The 22,708-nt window shown below is 42.4% G+C and overlaps 1 protein-coding gene and 1 non-coding gene across 7 annotated transcripts in view; one reads left to right on the top strand and one right to left on the bottom strand.

The window, feature by feature from the left end:
* The window catches only part of PSEN1 (presenilin 1), a 90,490-nt gene that overhangs the window by 27,429 nt on the left and 40,353 nt on the right, over positions 1–22,708 (top strand). For all 6 annotated transcript variants that reach the window (XM_055288905.2, XM_055288904.2, XM_063644294.1 and 3 more), the window contains exons 4-5: positions 10,898–11,148; positions 13,669–13,810. In XM_055288905.2, the coding sequence (XP_055144880.1) occupies positions 10,898–11,148; positions 13,669–13,810 (393 nt within the window). The remainder of the gene's footprint in view (positions 1–10,897; positions 11,149–13,668; positions 13,811–22,708) is intronic.
* LOC129488965 (U7 small nuclear RNA) lies at positions 678–738 on the bottom strand. The gene has a single exon (XR_008659798.1). It is a non-coding gene; the product is annotated as a U7 small nuclear RNA (small nuclear RNA).

Genomic DNA, 22,708 nt, shown 5'->3' with positions numbered 1-22,708 from the left:
AGGCATGCACCACCACACCCGGCTAATTTTTGTATTTTTAGTAGAGATGGGGTTTCACCGTGTTGGCCAGGCTGGTCTTAAACTCCTGGCCTCAAGTGGTCCACCCCCCTCAGCCTCCCAAAGTGCTGGAATTATAGGCGTGAGCCACGGCACTCAGCCAGGAAGTCTTAACAGGACGGATATTCTAAGGGTTTAGAGGTTGTCTTCCAGGAGCTGGGCAGGGAAAAAAATCCTTTTTTGGCCTGTGCAGAGTTTGGACAACCTTGATGTGCTGAGTTGCTCCCTTTACTGTACAGCGGGCCTTGTACATCTTTTCATCCTTCAGGTTTCAGGTCATGTTGTGGTACTTCCTCAGACAGGTATTTTCTGGCCATATTATTTAAAAGTAGTCCCATACCAGGTGTTCTTTATCACATTACCTTGTTTATTCCTTTTTTTTTTTTTAACTGCTCCTTGCAGAGCTGAGCTAGCCCATAGGCAGTACACTGAGAGCAGCCTGTTTATTCCTTTTATAGTACTATCCCATTGTGTAATTATCCTGTTTATTATCTGTCTCCCTCTGCTTGAAAGCAGTTCATGAGAGCCAGGAACCTTATCTCTTTGCTCCCTGTTGTATCCCTGGCATTGCACCTACCACAGTGTCTGGCACATAGCTGGCATTTACCTTTTTTAGAGGTGACAGTTCCCAGTGAAAACTAGAAAACTTGCTAGACAAATTTTAAAAAAGCTGTAACAGTTTTTTTTTTTTTTTTTTTTTTGAGACAGAGTCTTGCTCTGTCACCCAGGCTGGAGTGCAGTGGCGCAATCTCGCTTCACTGCAAGCTCCGCCTCCCAGGTTCACGCCATTCTCCTGCCTCAGCCTCTCCGAGTAGCTGGGACTACAGGCGCCTGCCACCATGCCCGGCTAATTTTTTGTATTTTTAGTAGAGACGGGGTTTCACTGTGGTCTCGATCTCCTGACCTCGTGATCCACCCGGCTCGGCCTCCCTAGGTGCTGGGATTACAAGCATGAGCCACCGTGCCCGGCACTGTAACACTTATTTTAAAAATTAATTAATAATTAGAAATTAAGGCCGGGTGCAGTGGCTCACATCTGTAATCCCAGCACTTTGGAAGGCCGAGGCGGGCAGATCACCTGAAGTCAGGAGTTTGAGACCAGCCTGGCTAACATGGTGAAACCCTGTTTCTACTAAAAAAAAAAAGGAAAAAAAAAAAAAAAACCAGGTGTGGTGATAAGCACCTGTAATTCCAGCTACTCAGGAGACTGAGGCGGGAGAATCACTTGAACCTGGGAGGCCAAGGTTGCAGTGAGCCGAGATTGTGCCACTGCACTCCAGCCTGGGCAACAGAAGCAAAACTCCTCCTCAAAAAAAAAAAGTTAAATAGAAAAAGGACATAGATGAAAAAGCACTTGGCCAGGCCTGGTGGCTTACGCCTGTAATCCCAGCACTTTGGGAGGCAGAGGCAGGCGGATCATGAGGTCAGGAGATCGAGACCATCCTGGCTAACGCAGTGAAACCCTGTTTCTACTAAAAATACAAAAAATTAGCTGGGCGTGGTGGTGGGCACCTATAGTCCCAGCTACTCGGGAGGCTGAGGCAAGAGAATGGCGTGAACCCGGGAGGCAGAGCTTGCAGTGAGCCCAGATCGCGCCACTGCACTCCAGCCTGGGCGACAGAGCGAGACTCCATCTCAAAGAAAGAAAAAGAAAGGGCCGGGCGCGGTGGCTCACGCTTGTAATCCCAGCACTTTGGGAGGCCGAGGCGGGCGGATCACGAGGTCAGGAGATCGAGACCATCCTGGCTAACACGGTGAAATCCTGTCTCTACTAAAAATACAAAAAACTTAGCCGGGCGTAGTGGCGGGTGCCTGTAGTCCCAGCTACTTGGGAGGCTGAGGCAGGAGAATGGCGTGAACCCGGGAGGCGGAGCTTGCAGTGAGCGGAGATCGTGCCACTGCACTCTAGCCTGGGTGACAGAGCAAGACTCCGTTTCAAAAAAAAAAAAAAAGAAGAAAAAGCACTCAACCATCCTGATAATAAGAGAAATAGATATTATTACACTTATGCCAAGATTCCGTATTTCTCCCATCAGATTGGTAAAAATCTAAGCATTTGCCAACATAAGGTGTTAGCAACCGTGTGGTGAAGTAGGCAATCCTCTTGCATTGCTGATTGTCTAAATTGGTGCAATCCACAGGGAGGGCAATTTGGCATGCTCTCGTTTTCTGTCTCGCTCACTTGCTCGCGCTGTCTCTCTCTCTGTCTCCATGAGAAGGAGAAAGAGAGCGCACCAGCAAGCGATTGAGCGAGAGAGAGAGAGCGCGTACCTGCAGTCCCACCTGCTCAGGAGGCTGAGGTGGGAGGATTGCTTGAGCCTGGGAGGTCAAAGCTGTGGTAAGCTATGACTATGCCACTGCACTGCAGCCTAGTGACAGAGAATCTGTCTCAAAGATAAGAAGAATGAGCATATTCTTTACGTACTGATGTGTAGAAAAATCTCTAAGATACATAGTTAAGTGGAGAAAACAAAACGCTGCATAGTGCATTTACTGTACTACCATTTGTCTGAAAAGGGAGAGTAAGAGTATGTGTTTATTTGCTCGCATATGTAGAAAGAAACTTTGAAAGGATTTACAGAACAATTACAGTAGTAAGCAGGGGGATTAGGAAACTAGGTATATATTAAGAGGGAGATTTTGTACTCTATACCTTTTAATACTTTCTTTGAAACCACGTGAATGTTTTACCTGTGTATTTATTTTTAATTTTTGCTTTACCTGCTTTTAAACAAATAAATTGTACTGTTTTTGAAGAGCTCTATTTTTATTTCCTTTCGATTATCATCTGTAGATTCTTATGTCACATTTTACTTTAACAGCACATTTAGACAGAATACAGTCTTTAAATGGAAGCCGACAATTTATTTCCCTGGAAAATTTTTGAAGTACAATAACATTTGATTGATTGAACTTTATTTAGTAAGAATTCTTAGCAAAATTCCCTCCCAGGCACACCTACATGGTGCTTCATTTTCAGTGAACTACAAATCTCTGAAACCCAAAACTCCAATCTGAAAGTACAAGATGGCTGGACTCGATGGCTCATGCCTGTAATCCCAGCACTTTGGGAGGCCAAGGTGGGAGGATTGCTTGAGCCCAGAAGTTCAAGACCAGCTTGGGCAACATGGTGAAACTTTGTCTCTACAAAAAATTAGCCGGGCTTCACAAACAATCTTGTAGGAGTCATTCATTAATTAACTCAAGAAATATTTGTAGAGTACAGGAGACACTAGAGATCAAGCAAAGGTCAATAACATGTGCTGTCCTTAGAGAAAACTTATATTCTAAGGAGATAAAGATGAATAATCAAGTGAGAAACAGGAGCTACATCAAATAATCACAAGTACGCTTCAGAGAATTAAAACCAGATCAACGTAGAGAAAGGCTTCCTTACATTCGATAGTCGGGAAATTCTCTCTCTACCAGGAGGGAACTGAGTGACAAGGAACAGTGAGGTGGGAGAAGGGCATTCCAGATGAACCAGCCCTGAGCGGGGAACTAGAAGGCCAGTTTGAGAAAAGGAATGGAGAGAGGAGGAACAGTATGTGTTCAGAGCAAGGACCAAACCATTTTAGACTTCACGAGCCTAAGAAGTTTTAATTTTTGTTATGAGCATGACAAGAAGCCATATAATCGAGTTTTAAACAAAGGAATGACATGATCTCATTTTGTTTTTTAAAAAACATCATCCTGGCTATAGTGTGGAGAATGGACTAGGGGAGCATAAAAGCAGAAAGACCAAATTAGAAGCCTATTAACCGTAATCCAAATGATAGATAATAGTGGTTTGAACCACAAAGATTGTGGACACAGAAAGAAGTAGATAGATCCAGGAGATGTTTTGGAGGTATTCTGGCAGAATGTGCTGGCTGACTAGACAGAGGTACTAAGGAAAAGAAAGGAATCAAGAATAATTCCTAGATTAGGGACTTCCTAGAAACTGGGAGAATGGTGCTGCTGTTTACTGAGATAAATGGAGAAGATGGAGGAGAAGCTTAGAATAGAGTTCTAGGAGAGGTCAGAGATGGAGATCAACATTTGGGAAACAGATTTTTCTAATTCTATAGTGCCTACGATTTTCTTTTCTTTTTTTTTTTTTTTTTTGAGACGGAGTCTCGCTCTGTCGCCCAGGCTGGAGTGCAGTGGTGCAATCTCGGCTCACTGCAAGCTCCTACTCCCGGGTTCACGCCATTCTCCTGCCTCAGCCTCTCCGAGTAGTTGGGACTACAGATGCCTGCCACCACGCCCGGCTAATTTTTTGTATTTTTTAGTAGAGACGGGGTTTCACCATGGTCTCGATCTCCTGACCTCGTGATCTGCCCGCCTCGGCCTCCCAAAGTGCTAGGATTACAAGCGTGAGCCACCGCGCCCGGCATGCCTACAATTTTCTATTGATAGACTAAAAATGTCTGGAATTTTATATGCAGTTTCATCTGGACAATACCCTAAGAAGAGATCAGTTACACCTTGGCACCTGCTAGTAGCCATAGGAATGTGTATATGTAGAATAAATGGTAAAACTACTGAATGCTTAATATGTGCCAGACACCATGAGATATGTCTTTGAAGTACTATCCCAGTAGAATTTACAACAACCCTATCAGGAGATACTTTTTTTATCACCATTTTACAGATGAAGACACTGAAGTTCAAAGAGGTTAAATAACTCACCCCAAATCACACTATATAGAAGAGAAATCTAAATCCTGGTAGTCTGACCCCAGAACTTGGGCTAATTACCACTGTATAATACAGTGTCACTGGGGTAAACCCAAGATGTGATAACATAAGTTAGAGACTTTTAAATTACAAATTTCACACACTATTATTTCACCCATAAAATGTAGTGATTCAGCCATAGTCTTCTGATTAGTTGGAGTACCCCATACAATACTTGAGGAACTTGCTTCTTTTATTTTCATATATATATATATATATATATATATATATATGTTCATAAATTAAATCTGGATAGCCAATAAATCTGCCATTTTTGTCTCTAACCAACACTTCTGTCACCAAATTGTACTTTTTTTTTTGTTTTTTTTTTGAGACGGAGTCTCATTCTGTCACCCAGGTTGGAGTACAGTGGCTCAATCTTGGCTCACTGTAACCTCTGCCTCCCGGGTTCAAACGATTTGCCTGCCTCAGCCTCCCAAGTAGCTGAGATTACGGGTGTCCGCCATCACACTGGCTAATTTTTGTATTTTTAATAGAGACAGGGTTCCACCATGTTGGCCAGGCTGGTCTTGAACTCCTGACCTCGGGTGATCCACCCGCCTCAGCCTCCCAGAGTGCTGAGATTACAGGCATGAGCCACCACACCCGGCCCAAATTGTGCTTTTTTTAAATAAAGAAATTAAAACAGTTTTTTTTTCCTTAAAGATGGTGTTTCACTACATTCCCTGGGCTGCACTTGAATTCCTAGGCTCAAATGATTCTCCTGCATTAGCCTCCTGAGTACCTGGGACTATAGGTGTGCGCCACCATTCCTGAAAACATAATCAGTTTTGAAGGTAGTGTCTGGGCTGAGCTTGGTGGCTCAGCCTTCAATCCCAGCACTTTGGGAGGCCGAGGCGGGCGGATCACCTGAGGTCAGGAGTTCGAGACCAGCCTGACCAACGTGGATAAGACCCCGTCTCTACTAAAAATACAAAAAATTAGCCGAGCGTGGTGGCGCATGCCTGTAATCCCAGCTACTCAGGAGGCTGAGGCAGGAGAATTGCTTGAACCTAGGAAGCAGAGATCGCGTGGTGAGCCGAGATCGCGCCATTGCACTCCAGCCTGGGCAACAAGAGTGGAACTCCATCTTAAAAAGATAGTGTCTGGCCAGGCGCAGTGGCTCACGCCTGTAATCCTAGCATTTTGTGAGGCCGAGGTGGGTGGATCATGAGGTCAGGAGTTTGAGACCAGCCTGGCCAACATGGTGAAACCCTGTCTCTACTAAAAATGCAAACATTAAGCCGGCGCAGTGGCAGATGCCTGTAATCCCAGCTACTCAGGAGGCTGAGGCAGGAGAATTGCTTGAACCTGGGAGGCAGAGGTTGCAGTGAGCCAAGATTGTGCCACTATTAGGCAACAGAATGAGACTCTGTCTCCAAAATAATAATAATAAACATATAAATAAAAAAGTAGTATCCAGCGTACTACAAAGAGGAAAGGTTTGTGAATGTGTATGTTACTGTTAAGTTAAACAGTGTTCTAGTATCCATCTCATTATCAGCCTTGGGCAGGGCAGGATTGAGTTGGCTAATGTTCATTATAAACCAGATCATCCGGTTGGGGACTGTGAATGAGCATATGATTGCCCCTTTCATGCTAGACTTAGCTAATTAAACTGTTCATATGACCTAAAAGGATGGCTGTGGTGCCATAGAAAGAAAACAAGTTTTGAGGCAAGAGACTTTAGTTTGATTCCTGCCTCTGCTGTTTTCTGGTTGTGAGATTTTGGATCAGTTGCTTTTGTGTTCATTTACCAAAACTTCTCAAGACAAAAAGAATAAATGAGATAATGTGACAGTGCCTTGTAAATATCAAATACTATATAGAGATAGCTATTATTACTTGTATGTTTATTGTGAACATTAATCAGCCAATCAAGTTGTTCAGACTTGTACTGCTGAACATCAATTGCAGATATAACATTCTTGGCAGATGATTTAGTCACCTCCTTCTGTGGAAGAATAGAAGATAGACAGCTCCTTGCTGTCTATCACACTATGTTCTGGTCCCTTTGGCCTCACCTTCCATATAACCATTTCCGTTCTACTGGGCTTTAGCCACTCTGGTGATTTGAGTTCAGCAAAAATAATCTTTCTTGATGGGTGGTGTATATATTTCTACGTTTTATGCTTTAAAATAGTTTCCTTTCCATTTCTCTTAGGGTTTGGGTCTTCATAACTGTTTGAAGAGAAATCCTGACCTCCAGACTGAAGGAGAGGGCACCATGCCTTTATAACACCAGCCTCCATCTTTTTTTTTTGTTCCCCTCTTAGTTCATTTTGTATTGCTATAACAGAATACCACAGACTGGGTCATTTATTTATTTATTTATTTATTTCTTGTTGTTGTTTGTTTTCTTTTTTGTATCTTTTTAAATTCTTTTTGTTGTTGTTGTTGTTGTTTTTGAGACTGGGTGATTTGTTTATTCAGCTTATGTTTCTTGAGGCTGGAAAGCCCAAAAGTATATAGTACCAGCACCTGAGGAGGATTATTCCATGGTGGATAAGCAGAACGGCAAGAGAGAGCTTGCTTTTATAACAAAGTCACTGCCATGATAACTAACCTACTCCTGCGATAACGACATTGCAGGTTCAATATCCCTGATTTGAAAGTCTGAAATTCAAAGTGCTCCCATATCTGAAACTTTCTGAGTACCAATGTGATGCTCAAAGGAAATGCTTATTGGAGCGTTTTAGATTTTGGATTTTTAGATTTGGTATGTTCAACCTGTAAGTATAATGGAAATATTCCAAAGTGCAAAATCTGAAACACTTCTGGTCCCAAACATTTCAGATAAAGGATACTGAACCTGTAATCCATTCATGAAGGTAGAGTCCTCATGACCCCATCACCTCCTAAAGGCCTCACCTCTTGATAACACCACAATGGCAACCAGGTTTCCAGTATATGAATTTTTAGGGGGATCATTCAAACTATAGCACCTTCCTTTATCCCTTACCCTATTCCATTAGTTTTAATCCCCACTTTGTCTCTTCCTCTAATCTTCAGTCTACACTGTGGCATGATAGGTATGCTCAAGTCTCTAACAGCTCTAAAATAACCTTTTCTGTTTTTTTTTTTTTTGTCTTCATTTCTAGTGGGGTTGGATAACATAAATTTTTCAAGTTAAATCCCTCTCTATTGCAAGCCCCTTCCACCTTTTTTTTTTGCTTCAAAGAATGATTGCCTTTACCTTCTCAGTTCTCAATTATTTTCCAGCCTATTATGATTTTATGACCTTGATACAGAAGGGCTGGGCTCCCGGCTAAATTCCACCCGTAAACCTGGAACTGCAACCCTAAGTGAAAACAGCTGACCCCATTTTTTTCCCACCCAAATGTTGCCTCTTTGGCCTGCCATGCCCCTATCCTGTGCCCCTAAATATATTTCAGCTGGGCTGGGTGCGGTGGCTCACTCCTATAATCCCAGCACTTTGGGAGACCGAGGCAGGCGGATCACCTGGGGTCAGGAGTTCAAGACCAGCCTGGCCAACATGGCAAAACCCTATCTCTACTAAAAATACGAAAATTAGTCGGGCATGATGGTGGGCACCATAATCCCAGCTACTTGGGAGGATGAGGCAGGAGAATTGCTTGAACCTGGGCGGTGGAGGTTACAGTGAGCCCAGATTGTGCCAGTGCACTCCAGCCTGGGCAACAGAGTGAGACTCCGTCTCAAAAAAAAAAAAAAGATTTCAGCAGCTGGCAGAACAATATAAGCAGCTGACATCAGGGATATAAATGGCTGAATGTTGGAAATACAAGCGGCTGATTGTCCGAAATACAAGCCACTGAGTGTTGGTGATACAAGTGGCTGAGCAGCGAGCAGAGAAGCAGCTGAGCATTGGAGACTGTGGATGGACGTGGCTAACTTCAGATGGTGCACCTCTGGAGAATAGGCCCAGCTGGAGATGGCCTGGCTTCAGGGAAAGATCACCTTCTTCCCATACCATCCCATTTTCAACTCCCCATCCTGCTGAGAACCGCTTCTATTGTGCAATACAATCTTCTGCATATACTACCCTTCAATCTGTTCATGTGATCTGATTATTCCTGGACACTGGAAGAGAACCTGGGTGCCAAGAGGAGAGGGCAGGGGCTGCCACCCTGACCCTCCACTGAGCTGGCTGGCACCTGGCCATCCCCGAATGGCTGAGTTGAAGGAGCATTGATTGTAACACACTTGGATGCTGCTGCGGGGCCGCATAGAGCCTGTGCCTGCCAGAGAGGAGCAACTGGCTGGTTCCCGCATTCATTTGCTCTGGTTCCCACACTCACTCGCTTGCACACTCCCTCTTGCAAGGGGTTTGAGTGTGTGGTGGCCGAGTAAATGAGCCACGCTTCGAGCCATGAAGGGGTCAAGGGAATTATCCTGTCTCATCTCAATCCGACTTCCCTCTTCACTGTTTTACTTTTGTAAAACCCTTGATGAACTTCCCATTGTCAATTCAAGGTCTTTTTAGCTCTCATCCTGCCAGACTGTTGATGACACCTCTGATTTGTGCTCCACTTTTGGCTTCTGTGTTATATTGATTCCTGAGTTTTCTTCCCTCTCCTCTATTCTCTTAATCTCGTTTTCTGGTTTTCTCCCATCACCTGCTGGTTAAGCTTAGGGGTTATTTACACTTCTCTCCTTGGTCAATCTTTTTACTGTATTTTTCCCACCACAGCTATTTCATCCATTTCTGAGGCCTGAGATTTCATCCATTTCTGAGGCTATAGAGACCAGTGACTTTGTCTGACTCTTCTGAGCTTGAAATTCCTATTGGTAACTGCTATTGGACTTAACTGCCTGGTTATGTCTCTAACTAAAGTACTTCTCTCTTCCAGCCTGTTTATCTTATTGTGTTCCATTGTGTTCCTTATCTCTACCAGTGCTAGTTCCTTATGCTAGAAATCTCATTCATTGCCACTCAATCAAGTTTGCTAAAAATGAAACATCTGATTGTGTCACTTATTCAACCTTACCAATTTTTTTTTTTTTTTTTTGAGACTTGCTTTGTCACCCAGGCTGGAATGTAGTGGCACGATCTCTGCTCACTGAAGCCTCCATCTCCCAGGTTCAGGTGATTCTCCTGCCTTAGCCTCATGAGTAGCTGGGATTACAGGCATGTGCCACCATGCCCGACTAATTTTTATATTTTTAGTAGAGACAGGGTTTTACCATGTTGGCCAGGCTGGTCTCAAACTCTTGACCTCACATGATCCACCCACCTTGGCCTCCCAAAGTGCTGGGATTTCAGGCGCCTGGCCTGTTACTTCTTGATTATATGCTAAACAAGGGGTGGATTATTCATGAGTTTTCTGGGAAAGAGGTGGGCAATTCCCGGAACTGAGGATCCCTCCCCTTTTTAGACCATACAAGGTAACTTCTGGACATTGCCATGGCATCTGTAAACTGTCATGGTGCTGGCGGGGAGTGTCTTTTAGCATGCTAATTATAATTAGCGTATAGTGAGCGGTGAGGATAATGAGAGGTCACTCTCCTCACCATCTTGGTTTTGGTGGGTTTTGGCCAGCTTCTTTGTTGCAACCTGTTTTATCAACAAGATCTTTATGAGCTGTATCTTGTGCTGACTTCCTATCTCGTCCTGTAACTAAGAGTACCTAACCTCCTGCGAATGCAGCCCAGTAGGTCTTGGCCTTATTTTACCCAGCCCCTATTCAAGATAGAGTTGCTCTGGTCCAAACGCCTCTGACACAAGGATTTTAAAGTCTTATTAATTAAGGTAAGATAGTTCCTTGCATAAGTGGTCTGAAATCACAGAAAGCCGAATTTGAAAAAGGTGCTTGGAGCTGCAGCCAATAAACAAGGTTTCATGCAGGTGTCAGTATTTAAGCTACATCTCAAAGGATAAGTACAATTGTATTATGTTGGGATGAACAGAGAGAATGGAGCAAGCCAAGACCCAGGTAAAAGAGAGGACCTGAGTGCCTTCAGTGAACAATGATAGATAATCTAGACTTTTAAACTGCATACTTCCTGTACATTGTTTTTTCTTGCTTCAGGTTTTTAGAACTCATAGTGATGGGTCTGTTGTTAATCCCAGGTCTAACCATTATGTTGATTCTGCCAAGAATCTGATTTACTGAAAATGTTTTTCTTGTGCTTATAGAATGACAATAGAGAACGGCAGGAGCACAACGACAGGCGGAGCCTTGGCCACCCTGAGCCATTATCTAATGGACGACCCCAGGGTAACTCGCGGCAGGTGGTAGAGCAAGATGAGGAAGAAGATGAGGAGCTGACATTGAAATATGGCGCCAAGCATGTGATCATGCTCTTTGTCCCTGTGACTCTCTGCATGGTGGTGGTCGTGGCTACCATTAAGTCAGTCAGCTTTTATACCCGGAAGGATGGGCAGCTGTACGTATGAGTTTTGTTTTATTATTCTCAAAGCCAGTGTGGCTTTTCTTTACAGCATGTCATCATCACCTTGAAGGCCTCTGCATTGAAGGGGCATGACTTAGCTGGAGAGTCCATCCTCTGTGATGGTCAGGAGCAGTTGAGAGAGCGAGGGGTTATTACTTCATGTTTTAAGTGGAGAAAAGGAACACTGCAGAAGTATGTTTCCTGTATGGTATTACTGGATAGGGCTGAAGTTATGCTGAATTGAACACATAAATTCTTTTCCACCTCAGGGCCATTGGGCGCCCATTGCTCTTCTGCCTAGAATATTCTTTCCTTTTCTAACTTTGGTGGATTAAATTCCTGTCATCCCCCTCCTCTTGGTGTTATATATAAAGTTTCGGTGCCGCAAAAGAAATAGCACTCGAATATAAAATTTTCCTTTTAATTCTCAGCAAGGCAAGTTACTTCTATATAGAAGGGTGCACCCTTACAGATGGAACAATGGCAAGCGCACATTTGGACAAGGGAGGGGAAAGGGTTCTTATCCCTGACACACGTGGTCCCTGCTGCTGTGTTCTTCCCCTATTGGCTAGGGTTAGACCGCACAGGCTAAACTAATTCCAGTTGGCTAATTTAAAGAGAATGATGGGGTGAGTGCTTTGTCAGGAGTCAGGGCAGAGCAGGTAGCAGGTAATTGGAATGAGGGTGGAACAGGTAATCGAAAAACGTTGCTTTACGAGGAAGTTAAGTTTAAAAGTAGAAGGCAAAGAATTGAACATACTGACATATTAATTCTTCGAAATTTAGAACTTACATCTAACATTGGCTTAAATGTTAAATCCTCAAAGATAACATTCCTGTTTCTCCTAACACAATTAAGTCCTTCTTGGTATCTTTTCTCATAGCAACTTGTCCTTTCTCACTTGTCACAATTTGCAAATATATATTTATTTACATTGTTTATTTAATGCCTGATTTCCTTCTTTATTGCAAGGCCTGTGAGGGTACTGAGTCTCCAGGTGAGATGTATAATAAATGGCCAAACAAATCGTTAATTGAAAGGATGAACAACTAATTCAAGCTAGCACACTCTAGACTCTTGGGGAGCTGTCATGTGGATTCCCTGGTGCTGCTGATGTCAGCCCTTGGCCTCCAAGAAAAATGCTTGATTCAAATGTCATCTATTTCCGTCTCTAGGACTCTCATGGGGTCCAAAGAAGAGTTTTAATTGAGTTTTAGAATTTGAAGTTGTGAAGTGTCTGAAAAACTACATGGTGTTCTGAAAGCCAAACTTGTAGCCTTTTGGGAGAGCATCTAAGACAGCAGATGAAGGGCAGGGGTTAGAACTAGAGGGATTGAAGAATATTATCTGTATAGGTTAGGGTTAGGTTTGGCAATATATTATAGAACAAACATTGGCAAGCTACAGCCACAGGCCAGATCTGTCTGCTACCTTTCCACAAAGTTGTAATAAAGTTATTCACAAATTTGTGAATAAACTTTCATTGGAATATGACCATGCTCCTTGGTTTATACATTGTCTGTGGCTGCTTTCACGCTACAGTAGCACAGTTGAGTGGTTGCACTGGAGACCATATGACCCATAGAGCTTAAAATATTCACTGTCTGGCTTTTTACAGAGATGTTTCTGACTTTGTTAATAGAAAATCAAAACAACTGGTTTGAATAATGCACATACTTTCTCTCCCATAGAGTAGTGCAGAGGTAGGCAGTCCAGATTAGTACAGTGGCTTCACGTTCATCAAGGAATCAATCTCCTTCTTTCTTCTTTAGCTTCTAACCTCTAGATTACTTCAGGGTCCAGGCTGGAGCCCTAGCCTTCATTCTGACAGTAGGAAGGAGTAGGGGAGAAAAGAACATAGGACATGTCAGCAGAATTCTTTGTCCTTTCTTAGAAGTTCCGTACACAACACATCTCCCTAAAAGTCATTGCCATTACTTGTTCTCATAGCCATCCTAAATATAAGGGAGTCAGAAGTAAAGTGTTTTTGGCTGGGAATATTGGCACCTGGAATAAAAATGTTTTTCTGTGAATGAAAAACAAGGGGAAGATGGATATGTGACATTATCTTAAGACAACTCCAGTTGCAATTACTCTGCAGATGAGAGGCACTAATTATAAGCCATATTACCTTTCTTCTGACAACCACTTAGCCCACGTGGTTTCTGTGGCAGAATCTGGTTCTATAACAAGTTCCTAATAAGCTGTAGCCAAAAAACATTTGATGAGGTATTATAATTATTTCACTATAAAGCACCCACTAGATGGAGCCAGCGTCTGGTTCACATGTAAGTCCTTCTTTCCATATGTTAGATATTTTCTTTGAAGCAATTATTTTAGAGTGTAGCTGTTTTTCTCAGGTTAAAAATTCTTAGCTAGATTGGTGAGTTGGGGAAATGTGACTTGTAAGATATGAATTGAGTCGAGAAAGAAAATTCTGTGTTGGAGGTGGTAATGTGGTTGGGGATCTCCATTAACACTTACCTAGGGCTTTTGTGTTTGTTTTATTGTAGAATCTATACCCCATTCACAGAAGATACCGAGACTGTGGGCCAGAGAGCCCTGCACTCAATTCTGAATGCTGCCATCATGATCAGTGTCATTGTTGTCATGACTATCCTCCTGGTGGTTCTGTATAAATACAGGTGCTATAAGGTGAGCATGAGACACAGATCTTTGCTTTCCACCTTGTTCTTCTTATGGTTGGGTATTCCTATCATAGTAACTTAACTGATCTAGGAAAGAAAAAATGTTTTGTCTTCTAGAGATAAGTTAATTTTTAGTTTTCTTCCTCCTCACTGTGGAACATTCAAAAAATACAGAAAGGAAGCCAGGTGCATGTGTAATGCCAGGCTCAGAGGCTGAGGCAGGAGGATCACTTGGGCCCAGGAGTTCACAAGCAGCTTGGGCAACATAGCAAGACCCTACCTCTATTAAAGAAAACAAAAAACAAATATTGGAAGTATTTTATATGCATGGAATCTATATGTCATGAAAAAATTAGTGTAAAATATATATATTATGATTAGTTATCAAGATTTAGTGATAATTCATGTTATTTTGGATTTCAATGCCTTTTTAGGCCATTGTCTCAAAAAATAAAACCAGAAAACAAAAAAAGATGTAACTGAAAAACATTTTCATATAATAGCACAATCTAAGTGGGTTTTTGTTTGTTTGTTGAAGCAGGGCCTTGCCCTGTCACCCAGGCTGGAGTGAAGTGCAGTGGCGCGATTTTCGCTCACTGTAGCCTCAACCCACCAGTTTCAAGCGATTCTCCTGCCTCTGCCTCCCAAATAGCTGGGATTACAGGCGTGTGCCACCACACTTGCCTAATTTTTGTATTTTTAGTAGAGATGGGGTTTCACCATGTTGGCCACGCTGGTCTCGAACTCCTGGCCCCAAGTGATGTGCCCACCTTGGTCTCCCAAAGTGCTGGGGTTACAGGCATGAGCCACTGTGCCCGGCCCTAAGTGGTTTCAATGTTTTGATTGACAGTATACTGAAGAAATATACTGTAAGACCTTTGTGAATCTCCTCATTCACAAATAACACTGTAGGATATAATGGTCCCTATAAAATATGGTATAACTAAAATCAGATTTTCATATTGGAGTACAGAACACTAAAGCCATCTTCAGATGCTGGTATTAAAGTCACTGGTGACTGGTCACACCTTGCCTAAACTGGTAGCCATCATGCACCCTCTCACCATCTCTACTGTACTACTTCCTTCCTTGGGAAGTGGGATGCTGGGAGGTTGTACAGGAAAGACACAGACCCACCCTTCTCAGCCTCTCCTCCCCTAGCTCATTCTTTTGCCAAGTGACCTACTGCTGAGTTTCAGCCAACTAGCACGTTTCAGACTCATACCTTAGAAAAAATTACACATTATCACAAGTCATGCACCTTTTAAGGCCATTTTCAAATAATAGAAATTATAAATGTTCGGCCAGGCATGGTGGCTCATGCCTGTAATCCCAGCACTTTGGGAGGCCAAGGCAGGAGGATTGCTTGAGGTCAGGAGTTTTTTTTTTGTATTTTTTTCCCCCCGAGACGAAGTCTCGCTCTTGTCCCGCGGGCTGGAGTGTGATAGCGCAATCTTGGCTCACTGCAAGCTGTGCCTCCCGGGTTCAAGCGATTCTTCTGCCTCAGCCCCCCTAGTAGCTGGGATTACAGGTGCCTGCCACCATGCCTGGCTAATTTTTGTATTTTTAGTAGAGACTGGGTTTTACCATGTTGGCCAGGCTGGTCTAGAACTCCTGACCTCAGGTGATCCACCCGCCTTGGCCTCGCAAGTGCTGGGATTACAGGCGTGAGCCACCATGCCCGGCCGAGGTCAGGGGTTTGAGACCAGCCTGAGCAACATAGTGAGACCTATCTCTACCAAAAAAAAATAATAATAATTAACTTTCCAAATGTAGGAGTCTACTCTGTTTCCTTCTAGTATTTATTTCTGTATACTTTTCTAACATGGCTAAAATGTATAATCAATATGTGTCCTTTTACTTTGGTGTGAACATTTTTTCTATTATAAATTCTTAGAAAATATTTCTATGGCTATGAGATATTTGACTCAAGTACCTTGTAATTTACTTCTCAAATGTCCCTGATGTTGGACATTTGTTTCTAGTGTTTCACTATTTTAAAAAACAGTAATATCTGTCTTTATGCTTAGAGCTTTTTCAGTTTTTCAAATTATTTCCTTAGGGTAAAATCCTAGAAGAATTTCTGGGGCAAATTATCTACATATTTATAACTCTCTTAGTATTAAAAATCTCGTTTTCAAAAAGCTTGTATCAATTTGTACTTAACACCAGTAGTGAATGAGAGTATCTGTCGTACCCCACCAGTGCTGAATTTCTTTTTTTAAACTCTGTGCTGGTTTTTATAGGTAAAGAAAATGTCTTAATTTGCATTTAGTTGGTTACTAGTAATATCACATACCTTTTCAATGCTTGTGAACTTTAAAATTATACAGAGTTTAACCTTGCATGTTGAATATTTGAGTGAGTGGAAGTGTTAAGTGATGGCTGTCTGTGTAATCTGTTAGTAATGTATGGAGACGATTAAAGACGACAGGTATGTATGATGATGACAGGTTGTTACCAACACTCAGAAGGCCAAAAAGCAAGTGATATAAACCCCATGCTGGGAAGCATTCACCTTCCCCACTTTAAAAATGCTAGTTTCTTAATTGCTTTTCTTTATCCCTTTTTTCACCATATATATTTTGTCTGCACGTGTTTACTTGTCTTTAGTTTCCCTGCTTTAGTAGACTGACCTTGTCTTTTACCAGGATCCCATTATACTTTTGTTCTTCTGTTTATTTCTCAGATTTTATTGGAGGGTGGAATTCTACTTTTTCTTTCTTATAATCTAGAATTTACATCCAGATTTCCTGCCTTTCCCTTACAAAATACCTGTGTAGTTGGATAGGTGGAGCTCTGGACTCAGAGTTCTTTCTTCTAGTAATCTTAGGAAATTATTTAATTTTTCTGTGTTTTCATATTTTCACACATAAAAGAGAAAGCACCATCTCTAAACTACCTCTTCTTTTCTCTGCTTTTAAGCATGTATAGGTTTTCCCAATCTTGGGCAGTGACAGGTACAGGACAGTATAGCTTTACATCCACCTTGTTTTATTTAAACGCGAGCTCTTTGAGGTAACCCCTGCTATTATCCCAGTTTTATGGATGAGGCACTGAGGCAGGGGTCACACAGCTAGTGTAGGTCAGAACCTAATGGGTCAGAATGGACATTTGAGTCCAGAGTTTGGCCTGGATTGACACACATAGCTATTACGTAAGATTCCTCTCAAATTCAGTCCTCAGCTCCCTGAAGTGTGGGTTCTCTTTTCATGCCTCCATGGAAACTGCGTATCATGTGGTTACCAGTTTTTCCTTTGGTCATATCTGCTGACCTTTTCAAACCTAATTTTTCTGGACCTTATTGGCATTTGACTTATTTATTGCCTCCCGCTTGACATTGATTCTGGCTTTTGCTTTACTTCCTACTTGGGTCCTCTTTGCAGTTTCCTAAAGCTAACCAGCCATGATGCTCAGATGATGGACTTTTTCGTCTCTCCCATTACTTCTTGGGAAATTATATTTTAATCTCATGGTTTAAATTTTCATCCTTAAATATAACTTTTAATGTAGTATTTTTAGCCCAGAAGGGCCCATGGTTGGTTTGTTTTCTCCTTTGCATATCTCTTCTACTCACATACCTGGTAGCATATAAATCGAACGAATTATCCTTCATACCATTTCATTATCATCGGTAGGACTGCTTTGCTGGGGTTTTTTTTGTGTGTGTTTTTGTTTTTGTTTTGAGATAAAGTCTTGCTTTGTCACCTAGGCAAGAGTGTTAGGATTACAGGCGTGAGCTGCTATGCCAGGACAGCTGTTTTCTTCTAGTATTATTTGCCCTGTCTGAACATCTTCCTTTAGTAATTCTTTTAGAGCAAGTCAGCTGGCCTCAATTTGTTTTAATTTTTCTTTCCCTTAGGATGTTTTAATTTTACCTTTATTACTGAAGGATATTGTTACTGGGCAGAAAATTGCCTTGATGTTCCCTTTTTCAGCATTTAAAAAATGCTCTTCTACTTTCTTTCAGCTTCCATGGTTTCTGATGAAAATCAGTCGTTCGAATCACTGTTCTTCTAAAAGTAATACATTGTTTTGTTCTGGTCACTTTCAAAATTTTCTTTTTCTTTTCAGCAGTTTAATTATGGGACTGTGTGAGGATTTCTTTGTTCATTCTGTTTGGAGTTCTCTGAGCTTTTTGAATCTCTAGGTTTATGTCTTTTACCAAATTTGGAAAATTTTTCAACCATTATTTCTTCAGAATTTTTCTGTACCACATTCTTTACTCTCTTCTTTTTTTTTTTTTTTTTTTTTGAGACGGAGTCTCACTCTGTCACCCAGGCTGGAGTGCAGTGGCGCGATCTTGGCTCACTGCAACCTTTACCTCCCTGGTTCAAGCGATTCTCCTGCCTCAGCCTCCCAAAGTGCTGGGATTACAGGTGCCTGCCACCATGCCTGGCTGATTTTGTTAATTTTTAGTAGAGACGGGGTTTTACCACATTGACCAGGCTGGTCTTGAAATCCTGGCCTTAAGTATTCCGCCTGCCTGGGCCTCCCAAAGTGCTGGGTTACAGGTGTGAGCCACCACACCGGGCCCCTTTTTTTTTTTTTTTTTTTTTTTTTTTTGAGACTGAGTCTCGCTTTGTCACCCAGGCTAGAGTGCAGTGATGTGATGTTGGCTCACTGCAGCCTCAGCCTCCCAAGTAGCTGGGATTACAGAGATGCGCCACCATGCCCAGCTAATTTTTGTATTTTTATTAGAGATGGGGTTTCACCATGTTGGCCAGGCTGGTCTTAAACCCCTGGCCTCAAGTGATCCATCTACCTCAGCCTCCCAAAGTGCTGGGATTACAGACATGAGCCACCGTGCCTGACTCTTTACCCTCTTCTGGGAGTGATGACACAAATAACTTTTTATTCCACAGGTCTCTGAGGCTCTGTTTATTTTCCAATTTTTTTCACTATTGGCTCTGGTTAGATAATTTCTATTGATCTGTCTTCAAGTTTCCTGAAATTTGCATTTTGTTACTAAACCTATTCAGTGAAATGTTTTTGGTTATTTTATTTTTAGTTCTAAAATTCCTATTTAGCCCTTCTTTACATTTTTTTATTCTGAAACTTAAAACTTTCATTTTAAGAGTGTTTGCCCTTACTTCTTGGAGGATTTTTATGCTCCAAGGATGTTGATATTTTTGTTTTATTGGCCAATTGATCTGATTGGGTTAGGTCCAACCAGCCTTGTCAAAGCCTTTGCAGTGTTGCTCAGATCTGCCCCATGTATATGCCACCCAGTCACCAGTCTGGGACTGGTATAGTGGTTTCTATTTGTAATTCGGTCGTCAGGGTCGGTGTGTACTGTTGAAGATCATATCCATACCCACTCACCTCGGGAATGGACCCACAAGTTTATAAACAGCTTTAAGAGATTGCTTTCATGAGTTTCTCTCATTCTGTGATCTCCCTGTGGTTTCTTGGGCTTCCTTTTTGCATTCCTGCAGCCAAAAGTGGACTTTATCTTCCTAAAGTCAGGGCCAAAATGTGGGAGGGAGAGAGAGAAATAAAGCAAGGGCTATTTGCCCCACTCTCTTGGGACTGACATTCCTCCAGTCAGAGAGTAAGGATTCCCTCCCTCTGAATTTTAGGCTTCTGCCACCCACATTACCATCACTACAGGATTGTGGGAGGACTGGGCATACGAGAATGGAGAAAAGGGGAAAAGAAGGCCAGGCGTGGTGGCTCACGCCTGTAATCCTAACACTTTGGGAGGCCAAGGTGGGCGGATTGCCTGAGCTCAGGAGTTTATGACCAGCCTGGGCAACACTGTGAAAACCTGTCTCCATACAAAAAATTAGCCGGGCGTGGTGGTGGGCGCCTGTAGTTCCAGCTACTCAGGAGGCTGAGGCAGAAGTATTGCTTGAACCCGGGAGGCGGAGGTTGCAGTGAGCCGAGATCGTGCCACTGCACTCCAGCCTGAGCTACAGTGCGAGACTCTGTCTCCAAAAAAAAGGGAAGAAAAACTGGATTTTTACACTCTCTGGGTGTTAAAAGACCTCTTTCCTGATCCTCAAGCCAGAGCTAGAGGTCTTCTGGAGCTCCCATTGTCTTGCTAATACCCACTCAGGTTGTATTGAGTACAGGTGGAGGAAAAAAAAAAGTAGTCAGCTCACTGCTAGTAATGCTAATTCCCCAGCCCACCTGCCTCTCATTACTTTTCATCTTTTGCAACCAGCTGCTGCCTGCTTTCTGCCCAGGTTTTGTAACTGTGTTCAGTGGGACAGAGAGAGTGGAAGGTGCTTACTCCATCTTATCTGGAACCTTTCTTAATACATTTTTTGTCACATTTGTGTATCTTTTATCCATCCTTTATTTTATTTTTTTTTTTGAGACAGAGTCTCAGTCTCTCGCCTAGGCTGGAGTGTAGTGGCGTGATCTTGGCTCACTGCAACCTCCGCCTCCTGGGTTCAAGTGATTCTCCTGCCTCAGCCTCCCAAGTAGTTGGAATTACTGGGACACGCCACCATGCTTGGCTAGTTTTTCCATTTTTAGTAGAGATGAGGTTTCCCCATGTTGCCCAGGCTGGTCTCGAACTTCTGACCTCAGGTGATCCACTGGCTTCTGCCTCCCAAAGTGCTGGGACTACAGGCCTGAGCCACCACGCCCAGCCTTATCCTTCATTTTAGACAGCTTAAGAGGTTTGTATTCAGCCAGATCTCCACATTTACTTGTTCATTTGTGTTGTGATGTTTTTTAATGTTCAAGTCTTAGCACGCACAAACAATTATATAGAAACAAGTTGTTTACTTTGACTCCCAGTATAAGTAAAAGGAGCTTTTGAGTCAGAGATTCAGTAACTTGCCAGAGCCTGTCTGGAAATAAACACTGAGGATTTCTCGTATCAGTGGTTGGTTATGCAATGTATGTGGCAAGCCCTAGAAGCTAAAAGACCAAACCTTAAAATGTTAAACACAGAAAAGGCAGTTAATTCTTATACATAATTTGTTATAAAAGGAACTATAACTTATTAAAGTCAGAAGATTTCTGGCCTTGATAGTTTAGGGTTTAGAGAAGATACTGTTGTGTACTGTAAAACAGCAGGGCTGTTTTCTTTCATATCCTTTAGCACAGGAAAGCTGAACTACGGATTTTTGCAAGATGAGAAAGGCCTGTTGAAATGTGTGTGTATAACATAGTAATAAAATAAATGCATATGAAAATAACAAATTAACGTATTTGGCATATTGACTTTGTCAAGATTAGTCTTTTTTGTCAAGTAACTAAGCCAGTGTGTATTAATTAAATCAGTAATTAGCAAAAGTTTGTACACCTTGATTTAGTAATTTTGCTTTTATGATATATTCTAAAGAAGGAATTAGAAATGCGGAAAAATATTTGTGAAGTAGGATGTTCATTTTAATGTAAATTAAAATTGGGGAAAGAAAGGGAAAACAATACAGATTCCATGCATAAGGCAAAGATTCAGTTGTGGGTTTATCCATATGAGTATACTATTATTTTGTCATTTAAAAATCATAGTTTCAGCTGGGCGCGGTGGCTCACGCCTGTAATCCCAGCACTTTGGGAGGCTGAGGTGGGCGGATCACCTGAGGTCGGAAGTTCGAGACCAGCTTGACTAACATGGAGAAATCCCGTCTCTACTAAAAATACAAAAAAATTAGCCGGGCGTGGTGGTGAGTGCCTGTAATCCCAGCTACCCCAGAGGCTGAGGCAGGAGAATCGCTTGAATCTGGGAGGCGGAGGTTGCAGTGAGATTGCGCCATTGCACTCCAGCCTGGGCAACAAGAGCAAAACTCCATCTCAAAATCAATCAATCAGTCAGTCAATCAATCATAGTTTCATGCCAGGTGCAGTGGCACGCACCTGTAGACCCAGTTACTTGGGACCCTGAGACAAGATGATTGCTTGAGCCCAGGTTTTACAGTCGAGCCTGGGAAACATAGTGAGACCCCAGTCTCTTAAAAAAAAATCATATTTTCAAATAATATTTGGTGGCATGAGAATATGTTTGTTATAAAAGATTACATTTGTGAAAGCAGAATGTAAACAGTACACTAGTTGATTCTCACTGTTGAAAGGTCTTTACACACGCCTATACATGCAGATAGAAAACATGTCTGAAAGGGAAACGGTTTTGTTTTGTTTCGTATTGTTTTTTTGAGACAGTATCTCACTTTGTCACCCAGTCTGGAATGTAGTGGCACTGTCTCGGCTCACTGCAACCTCCACCTCCTGGGTTCAAGCAATCCTCCCACCTCAACATCCCTGGTAGCTGGGACTACAGGCGCCCGCCACCATGCCTGGCTAATGTTCATATTTTTAGTAGAGACAGGGTTTTGGCATGTTGGTCAGGCTGGTCTCAAACTCCTGACCTCAGGCAATCCACCTGTCTCAGCCTCCCAAACTGCTGGGATAACAGGCGTGAGCCACTGTGCCTGGCCTGAAAGGGAAATGTTGATATTAATTTTCGTTGTCACTGGCCATTAGAATAGTTTTCTTCTTTTAGTGTTTCTGTGTTTCGTGTTACAAGCATATGTTACTTTTGATTCAGAAAAATGCTATTTTTAAAATAAGCAAGACTGGACATGGTGACTCTCACCAGTTTGGCTGAGACCGGAGGATCACTTGAAGCCAGGAGTTCAAAACTAGCTTGGGCAACAGAGTGAGACCCCCACCTTTACCAAAAAAAAAAAAAAAAAAATTAAAAAATTAGCCAGGCATGGTGGTGTACCCACGCCTATAGTCCTAGGTACTAGGGAGGCTGAGGTGGGAGTATGGCTTGAGCCCAGTGGTTCGAGATTGTAGTGAGCTATGATCATGCCACTGTACCCCAGCCTGGGCAACACAGTGAGACCCTATCTCAAAAAATAATTTAAAAAAATATTTGGGGGCTCCTGTAAGGTACAGTTAAAAAAATTAAAATTAGGCCGGGCACGGTGGCTCATGCCTG

This window comes from Symphalangus syndactylus, chromosome 8 (assembly GCF_028878055.3).
Source record: "Symphalangus syndactylus isolate Jambi chromosome 8, NHGRI_mSymSyn1-v2.1_pri, whole genome shotgun sequence".
Lineage (NCBI taxonomy): Eukaryota > Metazoa > Chordata > Mammalia > Primates > Hylobatidae > Symphalangus > Symphalangus syndactylus.
The sequence above is the reverse complement of the archived record's forward strand: the minus strand, read 5'-3'. Positions and strand labels throughout refer to the sequence as shown.